General features: G+C 44.7%; 1 protein-coding gene across 1 annotated transcript in view; it reads left to right on the top strand.

Annotated features, from left to right (window-relative positions):
• The window catches only part of Hacd2 (3-hydroxyacyl-CoA dehydratase 2), a 93,850-nt gene extending 76,561 nt beyond the window's left edge, over positions 1–17,289 (top strand). Inside the window, exons 5-7 of the mRNA XM_028886324.2 lie at positions 7,693–7,814; positions 10,070–10,248; positions 14,420–17,289. Coding sequence (XP_028742157.1) covers positions 7,693–7,814; positions 10,070–10,248; positions 14,420–14,502 — 384 coding nt within the window. The 3' untranslated portion in view covers positions 14,503–17,289. The remainder of the gene's footprint in view (positions 1–7,692; positions 7,815–10,069; positions 10,249–14,419) is intronic.
• Positions 17,290–17,958: the final 669 nt, after the last annotated feature.

Genomic DNA, 17,958 nt, shown 5'->3' with positions numbered 1-17,958 from the left:
TTAGCAAGTTGTGCAACCAACATACCTTACTGTAGTTTTAGAACATTTCTTTCACTATAATATAATGCTTTATGCCCTTCTGTAGTTCACTGGTGCTCCCATCCCCTAGCCACCATTAATCTACCTTCTAGACCATGGCCACTTCCATTTTGCTTCCTTTACACAGTGTTCACATGTTTTGTTTCATTTTTTAACTCATTTAACTTATCTGTGATGTAGTACATACTGATTTCTTTATGTTGCGGAATCATACTCTGTTGTATGACTATATTATGTCACCAGTTAGTGAACATTTCAACTGTTTTAACTCTCATGGACTGTGATACTTCTACGAATGTTTGAATACTATCCCCCGCCCTTTTTTTCCTGAAAAAGATCTTGCTATGTAACTTAGGCATACCTCAAATTCATAATCCTCCTGCCTCAGCCTTCTGAATGCTAGGATTATACTCTCTTGCTCAGCTTTAAACCTCTTTTTTTTTTTTAAAGAAAATAAGAGTCTCCTCTCATCCAATACATCCCGACCACAGTTTCCCTCCCTCCACTTCTCCCAGCTCTCCACCATCACCCCTCTCCCCCAGATCTATTTCCTCCCCATTTCCTCTCATAAAGGAGTAGGCCTCCTATAGACAATAACCAAACACAAAATGAGGTACAATGAGACAAGGCAAAAGCCCTCATATCAAGGCTGGACAAGGCAACCCAATAGGAGGAAAAGAGTCCCAAGAGCACAAAAGAGTTGGGCACACCAGCTCCCACTGTTAAGAGTCCCACAGAAACACCAAGCTAACAACCGTAACGTACACACAGAGGATCTGCTGCAGACCCATGCAGGCTGCGTGCTTGCTGCCTCAGATCCTGTGAGCCTGTGTGAGCCCTGCTTAGTTGATTCAGTGGGTTGTGTTCTCCTGGTGTCCTCCATCCCCTCTGACTCCTACAATCTTTCCTTCCTGTCTTGGGAGGGGTTCCCCAATGGAGACCTCCAATTTACACTCTCCACATACTCTCTGGTTGTGGATCTCTGCACCTGTTTCCATCTGCTGCTGGAGGAATCCTCTCTGGTGAGACTGGACATGGCACCATCTATGAATATAGCAGAATATCATTAGGAATCATTTCATTTTGTTTTGTTTTCCAGTCAAGTTTGGGGTTACCCTGGGTCTCTGGGTATCCAGTCTCCAGTTCCTGACCATCCAGGCAGTACAGAGCATGGGCTCCCTCTCGTGGTGTGAACCTTAAGTGAAGTCAGACTTTGGTTGGCCACTCCCACAAGTTCTCGTGCCACCATTGTCCCAGGACATTTTTCAGGCAGGACAGATTGTAGGTTGAAGGGGGGCTGGATTGATGTCCAGGATTCTCTTTTGGCAGCCTGCAGAGTATCTTCCTACACCAAAGAGACTAGAACACAGGGGTGAAGGCTCCGTGCAAGCCCAGCTCAACCTCCCCACATTCAATGAGCTCCTCTTATTCTTGATAACTAATAAAGCTGTATGTCTCTAGTTCTTAACCTGAAATAGCTGAGTTGCCAGTCATAACTCATTCCTGTGCCCTCAGCACTTAGGTAGAGGCAGGAGGACAATTTGGTAATCAGCCTGGCTATTTAGTTAATCCCAGACCAGCCAGTGTGACACTGTCCCAAAACAAGTAAACAAAGAACCTAGCTGAACTCTTTGAAATACTTGTCCTTTTCCTTCTCAAAATGCCTTCCGAAGTAAGCTATACTAGCTTAAACAATTTCTAAGCTATTAATCATTTCTGAATCTCTACCCTCTAATAGATAGGAGACTCCCTACTTGTTGGAATAATTTTGTTTAAAAAACAAAAACAAAATTAGTTTTCATCCAATGTAAGAGGCATTAATTCCATACATCCTTGAGACCAGACCTGTACTGGAACTGAGAAACTGAATAATGGGACAAGGTCTGCTGAAGACCTTTCCATCAAGGGAGAATGAAATATTCCTGTCCCACCCACCCAGCAACCAGTAGATCTCTTCTCCCATGCTGCTGCCTCCACCACCCCTGCCCTCTTGCCAGGACTGGGTCTCACTGTGTTAGCCAGTCTAGTGACTTTCCAGACAAAGGTAATACCAATCCTTCCCAAGGTACTGCACAGGACACCCTTGTCAGCTCCCATTCAACTCACCGACCATCCTCTGTAGGACTCTTCCTTGTTCCTGGCCTCAGTTTGGATTTAAGCCCAAGGCCTAGAATCCTGAAGCTTTAGCGGGTAGCAGGTATTCCTAGCCAAGCTGGTGTGTTATGTCAGTTTTTTTTTGTTTGTTTGTTTGTTTTTTTAATTTCAGACCATCATCGTAGGCCTTTTGCTTTTATCCACTAGTCTCATATTATTGGTGCCCTTTTTACATGCTCTAAGGTTCATGCTCTCTGTTTCCTTTTGTAGGCTAAGCTCTGCTAGCTAGTTTACAAATTCTTTTGACAGACTCTGCTCCCTAGCTGGGGTCTGGTCTATTTAGAACAGAATCTTAGGGACAGGACTGCAATAGTAAGTGGCTGAACGCTGAGTATGTATTTTGCAGTCCCTCATGCTCTGTTGGCTCCCATCTCTGGGGTTCATACGCCAGTGTTTTAGTTAGGGTTTCTGTTGTTATACAGAGACACCGTGCCTTAGCAGCTTTTTCAATTGTGGCTGGCTTACAGTTCAGAGGCTTATTAGTCATCATAATGGGAAGCATGATAGTACACAGGCATACATGTATTGGAGAAGGTACTGGAGAAGGAGCTGAGAGTTTTACATCTGGATCCGAAGGCAGCAGGAAGACTGAGGCACACTTCCTCCAACAAGGCCACACTTTGTAATAGTGCCGTTTCCTATGAGCCTATGGAGCCATTTTCTTTCAAACCACCATATTCCATGTCCAGGCCCCCATAGGCTTGTAGCAATATCATAATGCAGAAATGCATTCAGTCCAACTTTAAAAGTCCCCATAGTCTATAATAGTGTCAACTGTAAAAGTCCAAAGTCTCTACTGAGACTCATGCAATCTCTTAACTGTAACCCTCTGTAAAATCAAAATGAAAAAGCAGGTCACATACTTCCAGCATATAATGGCACAGGATATACATTATCATTCCAAAAGGGTAGAAAAGGAGAACAGTGAAAAAATACTGGACAAAAGCAAGACCCAAAACCGGCTGGGCAAACTCCAAATTCTGGATCTCCAGGTCTGATATCAAAGCACTCTTCAGATCTTCAACTCCTTTCAGCTTTGTTGATTGCAATACGCTTCTTTCTTTTGGGCTGGTTCCACTCCCTGTTAGCAGCTTTCCATGGCAGGTATCCCACAGCTCTGGCATCTCCAACATTTTGGGGTCTCCAAGGCAATCAAGGCTTCTCAGCTTCACACATTGGCCTCTCTGGGCCTCCATCCAGGGACACTCCTGACACACGTCTGGCCTCCAATGGCTTTTCTTAGTCACAGAGGGAGATTCCATAACCCTTTCCTTCTATTCTTGACTCTAGAGGCAGAACCATGTGGTTCCAAAGCTGCCAAGTTCTGCTGCTTGCTGGGGCTGGAACTTGGCCCCCTCGTTCAATTACATCTTTACCAGCCTTCTGTTTTTGATGGTTTCCTTCACTGCCTAAGCTTGGCTGTCCTGAAACTTGCTCTGTAGACCAGGCTGTCCATGAATTCAGAGATCTGTCTGCCTCTGCTCTCCAAGTGCTGGGCTTATACCACCACACCTGACTCTAAGTTTTCTTTAATTGTTTTTCACAGACTGAAAGCTTAGCTGGGTAGGATCTTGCCCTGAGGTCACCACTCCCTTTATTCCATTTAACATCAGGCTTTTCTCTAATCTGTTTCTCTCCTTTGACACAGGCCCTAGCACCATTCCCCTTCCAGGCCCCCCTATAAGCTCCTCAGATTGTACGTTTTATATTTTCCTTGCTCAGCTTGCTCCTTTTCATTATAAATCTGCTTAAGAGTGAACACTTAATAACCACACAGTCAATAGTAGGCTGTTTTGATATTTCCTCTGCTAACGAAATTAATCCAAAAAATTCTTCAATTTAGCCTCAGGCAGAGTTTTTGGACAAGGACAGAAAGCATCCACATTCTTCACCCAAATACCACAAGAACAGTCTCTAGGCCACATACTAAAATTCTTCTCTTCTGAAACCTCTTGAGTCAGGCCCCACAGCCCCTCAGTACCACTGTCTTCCATGTTCCTGCTAGGATGGCCCAATAAGTCCCACTTAAAGTGTTCAACTGCTTTTCTAATTCAAAGTCCACATTCCTTCGAGCAAAAGCATGACCAGGTCTATCACAGCAAAAACTTAGTCCCTAGTACCAGCTTCTGAGTTACAGTTTTTATTGCCATGAAGAGACACCATGACCATGGCAACTCTTATAAAGAAAACATTTAATTTGGGCTGACTTACAGTTCAGAGGCTTAGTCCATTTCATCATGGTGGGAATCATGGCAGCATGCAGATAGACATGGTGCTGGAGAGGTAGCTGGGAGTTTTACATCTGGATCCAAAGGCAGCAGGAAGAGCCTGACGCATACTTCCTCCAGTAAGGCCACACCTACTTCAACAAGGCCACACCTCCTAATAGTGTCATTCTCTATAAGCCTATGGGAGCCATTTTCTTTCAAACTACCACAGCCAAGGATATTCTTCAGTCTATACTGAAGTCACTTTGTAGTTGAATTGTGGAAGACTACATTTCTTTTTGTTGATTTTGACATAATTAAGTTTTTTAAACTTATTTTTATCCTGGTGAAATATGTATGACATTTACCATTTTGATCATTTTTGAGTGTACAATTGAGTTACTTTAAGTGCATTCCCATGATTGCTTCCATCTGCAGAATTTTCTTCAACTTCCCAAACTGAAACTTATACCAGTTAAATGGTAATTCCCCATTTTCATGCCCAGCTCTAGAAATCTGTCTTAACTTCTCTCTGAATTTGACTACTCCTGACTTCATGTGAGTGGAATCATACAGTATTTGTCCTTTTGTGAGTGGCATATTTAACTGAAAATAATCTTCAAGGTTCATTCATCCATGTTGTAGCATCTGTAAGAATTTTCTTAAGGCTTAGTAATATTTCATATTATGTGTGTGCGTACATGCACGCAGTTGTTGATGTATTCATCCATTGATGTACTCTTGGGTTTCATCTACCTTTTGACTGTGTGACTAGTACTGTTGTGACATGAGTTACAGATACCAATTTCCAGTCTTGTTGGTCATTGTCTTAGGGTTTCTATTACTGTAGAGAGACCCCATGACCACAGCAACTCTTATAAAGGAAAGCATTTAATTGGGGGTGGCTTACAGTTCAGAGGTTTAGAGGTCTATTATCATCATTGGAGGACATGGTGACATGCAGGCAGACATGGTGCTGGAGAAGGAGTTGAGAGTCCTACATCTTGATGCACAGGCAACAGGAAGTGAACTGAGACACTGAGCCTGGCTTGAACATCCATGAGACTGCAGAGTCCTCCTCCCCAGTGACGCACTTCCTCCAACAAGGCCACACCTACCCCAACAAAGCCTAATAGTGCCACTTCCTATGAGTTTATGGGGACTACATTCAAACTACCATAGTCATCTTGTTGATTTTAATTCATTACATTTCCCCCTTGTTCCATGTTATTGAATAAGTATTTGAAAATCAGAAAGATTTAACCTCTTAACTTTATTGACATCTCTTCTTTTTTAATTTTGATTTTATTTTATGTGTGCAGGTGTTTTGCCTACATGTATGTTTGTGTACCATGTGTGTGCCTGGTGCCCACAGAGAACAGAAGAGGGCACTGGATTCCCTGAAACTGGAGTTAAAAATGGTTGTGAACCAACATGTGGGTGCTTGGAATTGAACCTCTGGAAGTGCCCTTAACCTCTAGGCCATCTCTGTAGCTCCCCAAATCCTTTCTTGATATCAGGGATGAACTTATTAACCTGCAGTTACAGTTGTACAACATGGCCATCCCCCTATCCCAACCTTTAAAGAGACTTAAGCAAACACAGACTGTATAAAAGCTCTCTGTTCCTTCAGACCACCTGCTTGGCTGGGTCAAAGTGAGAAGCTTGAGGTTCATCTGCTCATTTGTTTCCTGCCTACGTGTGGGCCACTAACACGACACAACCAATATTAGGTATTAAAAAGGAAGGAGCTGGGTCTAGTGAGCTGAGTAGGTTGACTCCCTTTGCTCCACAGATAGTTGTGGAGCTTGTTCCTGGAAAAGCATCAGGAGCTTTGGGAAAACAAAAGATGAGTTAAAGCACATACTCTTTCAAGAAGATACAGAGTACAAAACACTGGAGGAGCTTCCTACTGGGGGTCTTTAAACAAGGATTTAGCCATAGCTGTGAAAAATAATAATAAAATCAATAAAAACCATACGTCAGTGTCAGGTAAAGAGGGTTACAGAATCCGTGAAAAAGCAACACATCCTATAAACTTAGATTTTAGTATCAGTAGGCTTTACACAAAGCATGGGCAGACCAAGGCCCTCAGCATGGTTTTTGATGGTGCTTCACTCTGGCCTTACTGTGGCTAATAGAAAAGCACCAGGAAAGCAGAAAGTACTCCTGCTCTTGACAGTATAAAATTCTTATTATTTTTAGAGAATAGTAACCATGCATTTATGAAGTTCTTTGTCAGGGCAATTTAGTTAATAGCTATGTAAATGACTACTTATTTCATCGTGTAGGTGGATTGCTCCATGTACACTTTCTGAGAAAGAATGTAAGTGCTAAAACTGTTGGCTCTGCAGATGGAAAGATGCAAAAGTGAAGGCTGGAATGCTGTACCTTGGTGTTGGGATGAGGCAGAGAAAACATAGTGCATTGTAGTCTGCTCAGTTTACTGAGTAGGGTTTCTAACTCACAGTCAACTCACCAACCACATAGGGTGTAGGAAACTGTCTCTGTATGTTATGCTCACCAAAAAAAAATCATAAACCCAACTAGAGTGGGATGGAAGGGTGCTGCAGTTCACATTACAGCCGTAAGTTCCCCTACATGGGGACAGCACCTATAAAACATGTAAGGCGCTTTATGGGGTCATCCTTTTTCCAGCATCAAAACAGGCAGGCGGTGTCAAAGCTCGTCTGGTTCTAGCTGCCTCCTGTGAGCAGCAAGACAACTTTTCTCCTCACAGAGGGTGTAAGCCTGGGCTCAGGGAAGAAGTCATCAGTGCCCCAGCATAAATGCCTGCCCGGTGGATGGTCTACAGCTCTTCCTCCCTTGAGTTCATCCTACCCACCTACGCTAAACCCTCACATTCTCATTCTTGAAATGTCCTCAGATTCCCAGCTGTCACACCAGTTGCATTCACATTCTTGGTGATGGATCCTAAGCTTCCCACCAGCGTGTCCTCTGAGCCTCCCCTGCCTACCTGCTTTGACTCCTACCAGTGTCATTCACTTTCCCTCTTCAGAGCAGCAAAGGAACTTGCTGTGTTTGTTTCTTCCTGGGAGATCCAGCCCATCCAGTTCCCATCCCAGCAGCTCCTCCTGGTCCATCAGCTGAGTCTCCTCTCCCCGTCCCTGCAGGACTGTCATGAGGCCTGTGTTTTGGTCGGCAAGCCCTGTAAGCCATTGAGAACAGACCTGTAGCTATGGCTGGAGAGCCCTGCAGACACTGCACACTGTAAAATGCCTCTTTCCACACGTTCCTTTGTTTCTCTTACATCTTTTTTCTCTTCCTCCAGGTGCAGAGTGAAGACAGTGTCCTTCTGTTTGTTATTGCCTGGACAATCACGGAAATTATCCGTTACTCCTTTTATACATTCAGTCTATTAAACCATTTGCCTTACATCATCAAATGGGCCAGGTAAAGAAGTGCATATAGCAAAGACTAACTTTGAAAGCATCCATCACCGTATTTGCCTTTTATTGCCTGAATATTGCCTCCAACTTCCCCAAACTAAAATTGGATGAGATAGAGGGATTTCACCAGAAGAGCCTTGACTTTGATCTCTAGAAACAGTGTTCAAGTCTTTATATTTTACTTAGATTATTTTTATTGAAGTCAATTCTTTTCAATTAAGTTATTTAGTAGAGATTTAGTATCTTTTTTTTCTCCTTATTCAATTTAGGTGATGAACTTGTCCCATTATGATGATTTCTGATCCATGTCTACATCTCCTCGACTTGTTTTTATCAAGAAACGATGATTCTTAACGTCAATTTTACATAATAACAAACATTACATGGTTATCTCAGCTTATGAGTTTTATTTTGCTTTGATCATTTTTTACCAGTAACATTCAATTAAGAATTCAGACACAGTGGTTCACCCCTTTGTAATCACAGAACTTGGGAGGCTGAGGCAGGAGAATTGCCACAAATTCTGGCCACAGAATGTGACTCTTGCCTCAGTAACAAAATTCAGTCATGACTTGGGCAAAGGCTGATGGCACATCTGTTTATCCAGTTGTAATTTTGTGCATGAAGGACTCTGGGGTGAGGAGGACACAGCAAAGGCTCCAGACTCACTTTCCTGGAAGGAAAGCAGCTGTTGCTGGACAGTCTGCGAGCTCAGTGATTACGTTAGGAAACAGCATCCAGTTTCCAGCATTTCAGGTGTATGAGCCTTTTCGCTTTTATTGTTAGTTTTTGAAATAAGCCACATTCAGGAAAAAGAAGGGAAGCTGACAGTGGAAGGTTGTTGGTGAGCCTTGGCTTTACTCTTGAAGAATTTTTTTTAAGATTGATTTATGATGTTTAGTGTTTTGGGCATGTATGCCTGCATGCCAGAAGAGGGCACCAAATCTCATAAATGGTATGAGCCACCATGTGGTTGCTGGGAATTGAACTCAGGACCTCTGGAAGAACAGCCAGTGCCCTTAACCTCTGAGCCATTTCTCCAGCCCCTCTTGGAGAATTCATTGGTTCATTTTTTTGTGTGGTCTATTAACAGTTCTTTCCCACTACTCTGCCTAGTGATCTAGGTTGGCAGCAGAGAATATGGCTTCTTTCTTGGCAGGTTAATCTTGAGCCATGAACAGGCACAGGTTTCTTTTTTTTGTTTGGTTTTTTGAGACAGGGTTTCTCTGTGTAGTGTAGTTTTGGTGCCTGTCCTGGATCTCGCTCCCATAGACTAGACTGGCCTCCCGAGTGCTGGGATTAAAGGCGTGCACCACCACAGCCCGGCCAGGCACAGGTTTCTTAAACCAAGTTGACAGTATCCACAGGGATGCTGATGCCTCCTAATAGTTTGTAGACCCATCCTGTGCTAGTAGTACCTGCCCTCTGAGTTCTTATTTAATGTGTATGAATGTTTTGCCTACAGGCCTGTATGTGTACCACATGTATGCCTGATGCCTGCAGAAGTCAGAGAGGGTTTTAGATCTCTTGGAACTGAAATTGGATAGCTGTGAGCTACCATGTAGGCTGTGAGGAATTGAACCCTGGTCCTCTGTAGGAACAGCAAGTCCTCTTAACCACTGAGCCATCTCTCCAGCTCCTCTGAATTCTTTTAAAACAGATAAAACTTTTTAAAGTGAAAATAATTGTATGAACCTCTCATGCAGCAATAATTGTATTTGTCTAGATTTATTCGTAAAATTCAAAGCTATTAGTGTTTAGTGTTAAAATTAGTCAGGATTCTGTTTTCACAGTAGCATGTACAGGCATTTGGGAAATAGCAGAAAGTGCTTGTGTAATGTGCTGTTTTCTTCAGTTCACATGCAGCTTGGTGTGCTCTAGGCATTCCTGGATAACTGTTCCATCTCCTTCTCTCCTCCCCCATGGGGAAGGCCCTTGGTTATGGTTTAATGCCCCTACTCTACCTTTGTTTTGGTTTAACGCACCTAGTCTACCTTCCTTATGGTTTAACACACCTACTCTACCTTTGTTATTCTAAAGATGTATGTTCTGAAGAAGCCAAGGTTTGAGGCTGGCTGAACACATTTACTTTGCTTTAGAACATTTAGAAACATGTACCTACAATGGGCCCTTTTCAAATTGACTTGTAAAGGCTGAATATAAACATGTGATCAGGAAATGCAGAGACAATAGCTCTCTGACAGTGCTTCTAAACATGGCTTTGAGCCACACACTGAGGGTTGTTTTGTTTGGTTTCAGGTACACACTTTTCATCGTGCTGTACCCAATGGGAGTGACGGGAGAATTGCTCACAATATACGCGGCTCTGCCCTTTGTCCGCCAGGCTGGCCTGTACTCCATCAGCTTACCTAACAAGTACAACTTCTCCTTCGACTACTATGCGTTCCTGATTCTGGTAATGATCTCCTACATTCCACGTAAGTGTATTCATGTGCTAAAAGTCAGCTCTGCTGTAACCAGAGTTACGTCTGCTTTATATCTACTATAAATCTCATTGATGGGGACACTTGGGTGTTTATTGACCACTGACTATCACAAGGCATTTTCTCTGGTAGTAATTGAATAAAGATGACCCTTTCTCAGTGTGTGGGTTTGAAACACTAAAGAGGAGGCTAGGTCAACCATGTATTAGGAGAAGTACTGAGGAGAACGCAGAAAACCACTGAAGGCCTTACCTTGACTTGATTCTCCTGTCTCTTGAGAATTGCTTTATTATGGTTTGTGAAAAACATTGTAAAAAGATTTTTGCATTGCTCACTGTATCAAAACAGGCAGCTTTACTTCATTTTAAGAGATCGGTAGCTGACTAGAAGAAACAAAATAAAAACAAATGTATTCTTTTTCTACATTTCTCATTTTCTTGTTGAGTACAAAACCCTCAGAATAGGACACAGTGTTCCCTCCAGTGTGGCTTCCAGTTATTCTAATAGAACACTGATGGCTTCAGTGAACGGAAAATCCAATGTACTCTGAGCGCACGGGGCAGGACAGAAAGGGCACATTTGCCAGGGCTGTCCGGGAGGCCTTGTTGCTGCTGATTGTGACGAGTGTTCTTCTCAGGTTCTGCTCGGTTGGAGCTCCTCTGCTTGATTCCTAGGACCTTGCTAGACTCAAGGACAGCCCAAGCTAATTCATTTTCCCATTCAGCTATGCTGTAGCCACAGTAACTCTGAATCTTCTCTAGACTCCACTAAGTTCAAACAGGGATAGATTTGATCTCTTTAGGCCCCAGCATTATTTGACTGACCATCACAAATGACGTGTTTGTGTCCCCCTGTGGAAAATTGCATGTTATGCATTGTTGGGAGCGGAGGGGGGCGTGGTGGGAACCACTCCATTCAGATTTCATCTGAAGAAATTCTTGGACACGGTAGTCCTGCTTCATGATTTGGTTTCCACTCGATTCATCACCAAACCCTCCCTGTAGTGCTGGAACCCTGGCAGCCAACAGCCGTTTCTCCTCACATGGCAAAGGTGCTGGATGTTGAAACAGAGGCAAATCTGGAAGAGGAAAAATGGGCATTACACAAATGCAGTTTCTCACCTTTCCAGGTTTGCTTCCTGGAGCTTCATTTTTTCAGCTCCAAAGCAGCCAGGCACAGTGGTGGTTTTACTGCTCTTAGAATAGCAACCCGCGGGCACCTGTTGGTCTCTGTCCTGAGAAGGAGATATGGCCCACACTGTGTGACTTGGAAGGGCAGGGAAGGTGGCATGGACTCAGCCCTGCAAGAACTCCCACACTGATGGTGACCCAGGGTCCAACCTTGGGGCTGGACCAGAGTCACACTGCCGGCCAGGCCGCCTTCCTTCCAGGAGCAGTTCCCGAGGCGGCCTCGCTCTTCTCTCCCGATGACCTGTGGCTGGACTGACCGCCCATGACACAGTGGGGCTTTCCATCTTGGCCTTCAGGGAGAGGGGAGCAAGCACAGGCCTCAGGGCAGAGCTTGGCTCTGTTGTTTGGAGGGGTGGGCTGCTGGAGATTGACGCGGGGTCTTAGGCACGTACTCTGATTTCCTTTCATTTCTATGTTTATTAAGGGAATGTGGGTATGCACATGCCACAGCGCATACCTGGAAGTCAGGGGACAACTTTAAAGAGCTGTCGGTTCTCTTTCCATGTGATCCAGAAATCAAAGAGCACTTTATCCACTAAGTCATCCAGATTTATTTTGAATTGTGGGTGGGGCGCGTGCGTGCGTGCGTGCGTGTGTGTGTGCGCGCGCGCGCGCGCGCATATAAGTCCCTAAGGAGGCCAGAGGCATCAGATCCTCTGAAGCTAGAATTAGTTAAAGGTACTTTTGGCTGTCCTCCATGGGTGTGGGGAACCAAACTCTGATACTCTGCAAGAGAAACATATTCTTTTTGTAGCTGACCCATCTATCTATCTATCCATCCATCCATCTATCCATACATCCATCCATCCATCCATCCATCGATAGATAGATAGATTACAGCCACAGAACTCTGCTTTCCTAACCTCCTTTCTCCTCTCTCCTTTCTGCTCTCAGTTCATAACCAACACAAGATGGTAGGTTTCTCGGGTGCTTATTCAGGTTAATATTTTCTTCCAAGGCTTTCATCAGCATGGCTGGATGTGGTTAAAGTAGCTGTGAATCAGGAATTGTTCATCCTGATCACAGTGGTCATTCTGGCAGAGATAGTATCAGTGTTTTGGCTGCTGAGAAGTCAGCACTGGAACTAGAAGACAGCCCCAGAGCATCCAGCGGCCAGCCTCCTACATGCCGCCTTCTCTACCGAGAGCACGAGGGACCTCTGCCGGTTGTAATAGAATGGAAAGTGCCAAGCCTGGCAACCTGAGTGCCAAGCCTGGAACCCACATGGTGGAATGAGAGGGATGATGCCTACACCTTGTCCTGTGATCTCCATACATGTACCATGGCATATGTACAAACACAACACACACAGTATTTTTTCATTCTGAATTTAGAAAAAGCCACATCTGTCCTCACCTCTGTAGTGTGACCCTGCTGATAGCCTCAGGCTCTTTCCTGAGGGGCTGAAGGAACCCCTGACCATCTTCTGCTTTTACTGCCAGTGAGGGGCCTAATGAATAGCCTCTAGTACTACCCTCTGAAGTAGCCACGGGCCATTGGCACCCTCTGTGAGTAATGAAATCCCAAATGCAGCCAGGGAAGGGCCTCCACATGCTCAGCTCAGTCCCTTTGCTAAGGGAAAGCTAGCGATGTGGCTGGCCCCGCATTTTTAAATGATTACAATTAGCGCTCCCTATGGCTTAATTATATCCTTACTTCCAGTTTTTAGATTATAGAGCTTGTCAAATTTTAGGGCTTTTGTACTAAAATAGTTCTGTCACTGTTGAATTCTTTGCATAAGCTGAGCCTTTTCTGTGAGTAACTTCCTCCCTGGAAATAGCAAATGGAGTAGCAACCAAGCTTGGGCCTGTTGGCCGCATCTCTGGCTACCTCCTGACACCTTGAAGTTCTTTAAGAGGGGCATTTAAAAGTTGATCAACTTGAAACCAGCACTTGGGAGGCAGAAGTGGGTGGATACTCTGGTCTACATAGTGAGTTTCTGGGTGGAATCCATTTGAAAAGAAAAAGAAACTGTCCCAAAGAGAGTTGGCAAGAGTAGAAGCCTCCTCCCCTCAAATACAGGCTCCTCTCTGGGAAACAGAGATGGGACCACTGAGAAGGACGGACGGGAAGGTTGAGGTCCTCACATGGGGTTTATATGGTGACTGGATGTCCCAGTTTGCAGTAGCCTTGTGAAGGCCAGGTTGCTCAGTTGGTACTTCTCCACTGGGCATTTGATTTGTGGTGAACAGGTGGTAATTAGGGATATGTTGGCATCCCTGGTTCCATATCTAAATGCCAGTAACGCCAACCCTCTTGCCAAGTATGCTCTAGGGAGACGGTCCCTCTTCTAAGAACCAGTGCTGAGGACTGAAGACTTTCCAGTACCCGATTCCCAAGATACTGGCTTCCCTTCTGTAATGGCTTCTTCTACACCTGCAATCCTGCTTTGTTATGTTTTAAGTCAAAGTTCGTGGCCCTCCTCTTCCTCCTCATTCTGCCAATCATAGAACAGCCTTTCTCAGGACATGCCCTGAGGTGATAGCTGTCGCCCCAAACAGTTGGGAGCCCAGAACCTGATCCCAGGTTCTCAGTGAGACCCTAGGCATGTTCTTTACCCTGTCTGGAACTGTAATCCTCCTATAAGTAGGGATGACTTCATCACAGGTGTCTCTGGTGGTCCTGAAATTAGCTAGAATAAATGTGAAGATTAGTGGAGCGTAACCAGGGTTTGGGTCCATTGCTCAGTGGAGAAACTTGCCTCCTGTGACACTGTTTTCCGTCTCCAGCACAGATGAGAATAACTCTTGGGTGGCCTATGGCATCTTGACTCTTACGGTAGTGTTGGGGTGTCTGTCATTCGGCTCCACACTGCTTTCTTTCCCCTGCAGCCGAAGCAGGAGACACTCCATGTTGTCCCCTCCCCAAGCCCGTTTTATTACTGCCATTGGTCATCGATCGCCATCTGGCTCCTGCTTTGGGGACAGAGCTTCTGAAGGCTCCTAACCTGCTGTCTGTCCTTTCTTGTCTTCCAGTGTTCCCCCAGCTCTACTTCCACATGATCCACCAGAGAAGAAAGGTCCTTTCCCGCACTGAAGAACACAAGAAGTTTGACTAGCTCTCCACACCACTACCCCAAACCAAACTTTTCAATGATCAAAAAATGCTGCAGACTTTTTGAGTTCCCAGTACATTTCATAGAAAATAAGTAAGAACTATTTTTAAAATATTAAAAACAAAACAAAATAAAAACCAAAATCCAGTGTCACATGGGCCTGGGATTTTATAAAAAATAAAAATAAAGATAAAAATGCAAAAAGCCGTTACATAAAGCATCCCAGCTGGTCCTTTGAGCATGCTCTAACCAGAAGTTCCCAGTATCTGTGATGGCGCTCGAAGGGGTTGGTATTTCATCTCCTCCGTGTCCTTCATGTACTGACAAATAAAGACCTGTAACACTAAGTTCCTGAGAGTTACAGTCTGAGTAGTGACATTGCACCAACCGACTGCCCAGCTTGCGGTACAAGTTCTGTTGCGGTCTGCAGTATGTTTAGCATTTCCTTCTCAAAGTGCTTGACTGCATGCTGGAAACTTTGTCATTATGAAGCGGCAATTTGTCCTCTGGAATGCTCTGAAGTTTGGCTAGGACCTAGCCCCTCGTATCTAGTGAATGATTCCAAGATGTATATGCCTGTGAAGCTTTGGGTAGTGCCTGTAACCAGAAAACCACTACAAGCCTTCATTTGTTTTTAATTGAGTCATTACTGCCTGCCACTAAGAACCGTGCTTGGATTTAGTAAGTCTGTGTATACTGTGGAGACCCTTACCTGGAGCTTAGCCTCTGTCCGATTGTACCAGGCTGAGGTGTGAGAGGGAGGCTCGGTCCCTAGGGAACGTCGAGCACCTCCATTGTAGCCAGCTCAGAGCACAGATGTGTATAGTCCAGAGCCGTTCTCGTCGGCAGACGCAAAGGCCATCTCATTACACAGGAGGAGGAAAGCTGTAATTAGAGACACTTGGAAGGTGTGGCTTTACCACCATAGTCCAGAAAAGCCTTCAGAAACAGACTTATATGCTTACTTTTATTTTAATTCTTACTCTTCTGTTTAGATACTTTTCCTGATTGTGACCCTGTGTTAATTCCCACCAAGTTGTAAGTTCAGCGACAACACGTGTTCTAGGAGGAGCTAAAAGCAGCTGGCTTGTGGCTGTGGACGTCACCGTAGAGTGTCTTCCCAGCACTTATTGCCTGCCCATCTGTCTAAGTCCCTTTAGGAACGGTCTGGAGGAGACAGGCAGAACTCAGGCTACTGCGCTGCCCACTGCCCCTCCCGGTGCACTCACCAACGGTCCTTTTACAGACAGAAAACACGCTTCTGATGGCAGTGCAGAGCCCGCATTCAGATGCGCTCCTCATCTTCAACAGCACGTTAACAGCATCTTTGCCCTTGTTTTCTTTTTTATCTTTAGGACTCTAAAAGTCCTGCCATTGTCATTTAGAATATAATGGTTACAATCAGAAGAATATAATGAAAACTACATTTTCAGATGTGTGTTTTCATAGGAGCTTGAAAAGCTAATGCAGCCAGGTGTGTCGTAAGTTATTGTCAGAGGGAACATTAGAATTCTGCCTCCAGGCAGCTCTCTTGACTTGGCTGTGTTGAAATCGGAATCTGTTCTGGTGTTTGATAGACAAATATGTGGGAAAGATTTTCTTGAGCTTTTTGTTCTTCCGCACTGTACTTGTGTAACACAGAATCCGCTTGGGTTTGTCAGCCTCGTTACAGTGTCTGACTGACCGTTAGACTGCATTGGAATGGCTGTAGAAGGTGGTGTGAGAAGCGCAGCTCCAGCCCAAGGACAGGGGCCTCCCTGGGCCTCTGCATCCGCTGAACTGCATCACATTGAACTTGGGTGCTGAGAACAGGCACCAGTTCCCTTCAAAAAGGGTCTCGATCCAGTGTCCTCTGGACATGAGCACTGAAGACACAAAGCATGTGTCAAAGTGTCAGTCACCTCTCTCGGCAACTGGGTTTTAGGTTTTTTGCCCTTTTTCATTCCTAACATGAATTAATTTCTCCTTTGAGGTAATCATGTTTTTATAAATTGAGAACATCCAGCCTTTCAAGTGTCAGGTCTAATAAGGTGCGAACCAAGAAGGTACTTCTCAGTGGGTACTTCGTCAGAGGCGTCATCTTCGCACACCCACTTGCCTGTCTCAGATCTTCCCCAGGGGCCCTCTTGAAGGGCAGGGTTCTTTGAGGCGCACAGCAGTTCGCTGTGGACTCCCGTTGTTAATGTGCATCGTCCGAGGTGGAGACTGCTGGTTGCACATGCCTGCTGCATGATCAAAGGCCCCGGGGAGTCAGTCATGGAACAGCGCTGTCGTCCCGGTCAGGAAAGCCCCTCTAAAAGCAAACTGAACAAGAGGAGCGGCCAGTGCCAGGCCCAAGAGGCAGATGAGGGATCAGTGGTGCCACTGCTTTGCACTTCTAATAAAAGCCTGATGTTGCTGTGGTCCAACCTGAAAATCACATTCAGTTCTGAGTTTCAGATCAACCATTATAAAGCATCAAAGTCAGTACATACCGCTCCTTTGAAATTTGGGTAAACAAATTATACAACCATATAGTCATTTTTGTATTTTTTCTATGTTGTGAAAACCAAAATTGTAATTTTATAAGTCTTTGATTCACTAAAATTATATAATTTAAATGTATTTTTTTGTATATTTAGAAATAAGGAGCTCAAAGACTATGCTTAACTTTCTATGCATGCATTTGAAAGCTGTTTTTATCTGATATTAATGTAGTAAGTTATATTCATAAAACACTGATCTGTGTTGCATTCAAAATAAACTGGTGTGTGCTCTGCCTGGGTCTGATCTGGGGCCATGTTGCAAGAATGTGGAAACTCCCATTCCATTATGGACTCCAGCCTTTTCTTTGATGATTTTCAAATCTGTTTCTGATATTACCACTTCTATACTTACAGGAAAAAATGCTTTATTAAGATGTTTCTGTCTGCCAGTTAGTCTTCAGGCTCACCAAGGCAGACTGCCAACAGGCTCCACTAGGGTGTGAGCCACCCCCCTTCTAAGGAACCAGGAAATCAAAAACATTAATCAGCAAAAAGTTAAGATCCTTTGTCCTAGAATGAGGTTGTTTGTGGGGGGGGGGGCTCTTAGGGTCATTTTCTTAGTGGCTTCCTAATACTAAGCTGAGCCCCCCACTCAGCAGAGGACTGTTGCCAGCAGTCTCCATCTGCCATTGAGAACTAGATGTGGTGAACTTCAAGAACCTCACCCTGAAAATGACTCCAACTCCAGAGCATTCCTGGGAGTTTTTCACGACCGTGGTTGGGATGCTCTCCCGCTCCAGATCCGCAGTTTCTTTCCCTCGAAAGGTCTTCGCACACAGGCTCATCAAGTCCGCGGGCTGCTTGCTCTCCTGTGCTTCCAGTCATCCCCTGCTCCCACCTAAGCCTGCAGTTTCCACAGCTAAACACTGTCCAAGACTGGGGGGGGGTATCCCGGAGGAGAGCGTCTGCTCACTGTTCCCAGCATGGAGTCTAG

The sequence above is a fragment of the Peromyscus leucopus genome, chromosome 12, assembly GCF_004664715.2.
Source record: "Peromyscus leucopus breed LL Stock chromosome 12, UCI_PerLeu_2.1, whole genome shotgun sequence".
NCBI lineage: Eukaryota > Metazoa > Chordata > Mammalia > Rodentia > Cricetidae > Peromyscus > Peromyscus leucopus.
The sequence above is the reverse complement of the archived record's forward strand: the minus strand, read 5'-3'. Positions and strand labels throughout refer to the sequence as shown.